Source organism: Syzygium oleosum, unplaced genomic scaffold, assembly GCF_021117445.2.
Source record: "Syzygium oleosum isolate NSW1041296 unplaced genomic scaffold, Sole_v2.1 Sole_v2.04, whole genome shotgun sequence".
NCBI classification, from domain to species: domain Eukaryota; kingdom Viridiplantae; phylum Streptophyta; class Magnoliopsida; order Myrtales; family Myrtaceae; genus Syzygium; species Syzygium oleosum.
In genome coordinates this window covers 8872097-8874404 of record NW_026607488.1, presented here as the reverse complement: position 1 = coordinate 8874404, position 2308 = coordinate 8872097, and the positions used below count along the sequence as shown (strand labels likewise).

General features: G+C 41.6%; 1 protein-coding gene across 1 annotated transcript; it reads left to right on the top strand.

Annotated features, from left to right (window-relative positions):
• Nucleotides 1-2308, top strand: LOC115679488 (50S ribosomal protein L35, chloroplastic). Its single transcript, XM_030603085.2, has 3 exons — nt 1-308; nt 451-567; nt 2098-2308. Exons 1-3 carry the CDS (start codon nt 63-65, stop codon nt 2173-2175), a joined length of 441 nt encoding a protein of 146 aa, XP_030458945.1. The 5' UTR covers nt 1-62; the 3' UTR covers nt 2176-2308.

The following is a 2308-nucleotide window of genomic DNA, read 5'->3' as shown; positions in this document are numbered from 1 at the left end:
ACTCCATCGTCCTCTAAAGACCTCATCGCAGGATACAGAAGCACGCAGAAAACAAGAAAGCAATGGCTTCCTTGACCATGGCTTCCTTCGCCCTGAGACTCCCCCCTCCGTCCTCTCGAGGGTCGGTACGTCTCGCGCCGCTCCATGCCGCGGCCAACTCCCTGAAGCTCAGCTCCGTCCGTTGCATCTCCGGGTTCCCCTCGCTCCGGTCCCGCAATGCCTCCGCCGCGGTCGCTCCCCTGCCTCGGAGCCCCCCGAGGCCTCTGACCGTCGTCTCCGTGAAAGGCTACAAGATGAAGACCCACAAGGTGCTTTTTGGGGTTTTTCTAGTTTCTCTCGGTCTCTCTGTTGATGGGTCTTTCTTCTTCTTCGAGTTTATCTTGTTGAGAGGAGTGGTTGGTTGAAAAATGGCCTCTTGGTGCTTCGTGTGATGGCGAATTTTGTGGGTAGGCTTCGGCGAAGCGATTCAGAGTGACGGGTAGAGGGAAGATTGTGCGGAGGGGAGCTGGGAAGCAGCATCTGCTGGCGAAGAAGAACAACAAAAGGAAATTGCGATTGTCAAAGATGGTGGGTTCTTTTTTTTTTTTTTTGTGGAATTCACTGTCGTTGCCCCGGAATTTGTTGCTGTTGTTGATTTTGTTGCTGCTACTGTTTAATTTGTTAACTTGCTGCTAGTTTCTGCCAGAAATGCATGTTTGTTGCAGAATTGACTGGAACTAGAGCACTTTTCTTGATGATTATTTTCGATAAGGAAAGGGTGCATAAAACGGTTATTGAATTTTGCTGAAACTATGTTTCGAATACCAGTTACCAATTGCGGGATCATCTGTAAATAAATAGACAAGCTGGTGCACTCATTTCTTTCTCATCCTCCACCTTCTTATGTGATTCAGTCATGGACTTGCTTCTTTAGCATTCTATGTGCGGAGTGATGCTTTTTGCTTCTCTGGACTGTTTATTTAAATGATCGATATGCTTGTGTCCTGCCTCGTGCTATTTTGAAGAAGCCTCTGACTGTTTGGACTATAGTTAACTTCTACGATGGGGTCTTTCTTTCTTCAACTAAGTTCAGTTACCTGCTATAAAGTTTTATAATCCTGATTCATATCTAGTACAGGGTCTTACACACTTTGCAAATTTGCATCAGCAGTAATTGGACTCGGTTTTGAGATACCTGTTCTATTTCTTTCTTTCATCATTGGTTGCTAAGGTAGCCCAAATAAATGCTTACGGGAAGCTATGTATACGAAAGGAACTCTTGGCAGTGCACATGGCGTAAAATGTAGTGGGTTGGAGTTCATAATTTATTGTTTGGCTGTTGGTGTGCATCTCATAGTAGTAATTTTAGATCAGTTGGAACATAGGTGGTGATTTACTGGCTTTTTGCAAAAGAATAAGTTGGTTTCATGTGGATAAATGGAACTTTTGTAGAGTGAATAATGCTATCAAATGGTTGTTCTCGATGCCATAGAGATTCAATCAAGTAAAAGCACTGGCAATCCGCTACCCGAAGCACCTCTTTCTCCTTTGACTAAGACTGCATGTTATATTTATCGATGAGTACACAAAATGCGCCTGAAAAATCTTTTGTAAATTGGTTAATTGACCTCCTTGGTGGTTTCTTAGTTGAAGATAGTAATTTTATTCAAATGTCGACATGCAATTATAACATGACGCTCTTGCACCTTACATTGTTTGCATTGTCATCATGAAACATATAGTCATCCATGAGAGCATGAATTGTTGCCTTTGTTTGCAGAATCAATTACAATAGCAGATGATCAATAAATTGATTTCTTTGATGCGAAAATGGCAATATCTATTTAAATAATAATCTTTTTTAAAATTTCTAACTTTCATCTTGAGCTAGGTCCTTTGACATGATAATTCCTTCTTCTTCTTTCCTGAGGTCTACCTTTCATGTTGGCAATAGCTTCTCAACTTTCTGTGATATTATTTGTGGTAAATGATCTCAATGGGAGAACTTCATTGAGATTGCAATGTAATTTGTGAATGCTATCGTGTCGACATGAGCTTCTTTGATGTGGTCATAATTTGGGATTCACTCTTACAAGAGTTCATTTGTTGTCAATGCAGCACCCTGTCAGCCGCAGTGACTATGACAACGTCATCGGTGCCTTGCCGTATTTGAAAGTCAACAGACTGGCAAGGTAGAGGAATTTTCTTTTTTCTGATGAAGGCGCTTTTGGTTTGTTTCCTGTAATTGCTTCATTCATGCGAAACACCACTGCTTTCTGATTGTTCCATTACAGATCAAGTCTAATGAAGTTTAGTCTTTCTCATTTAA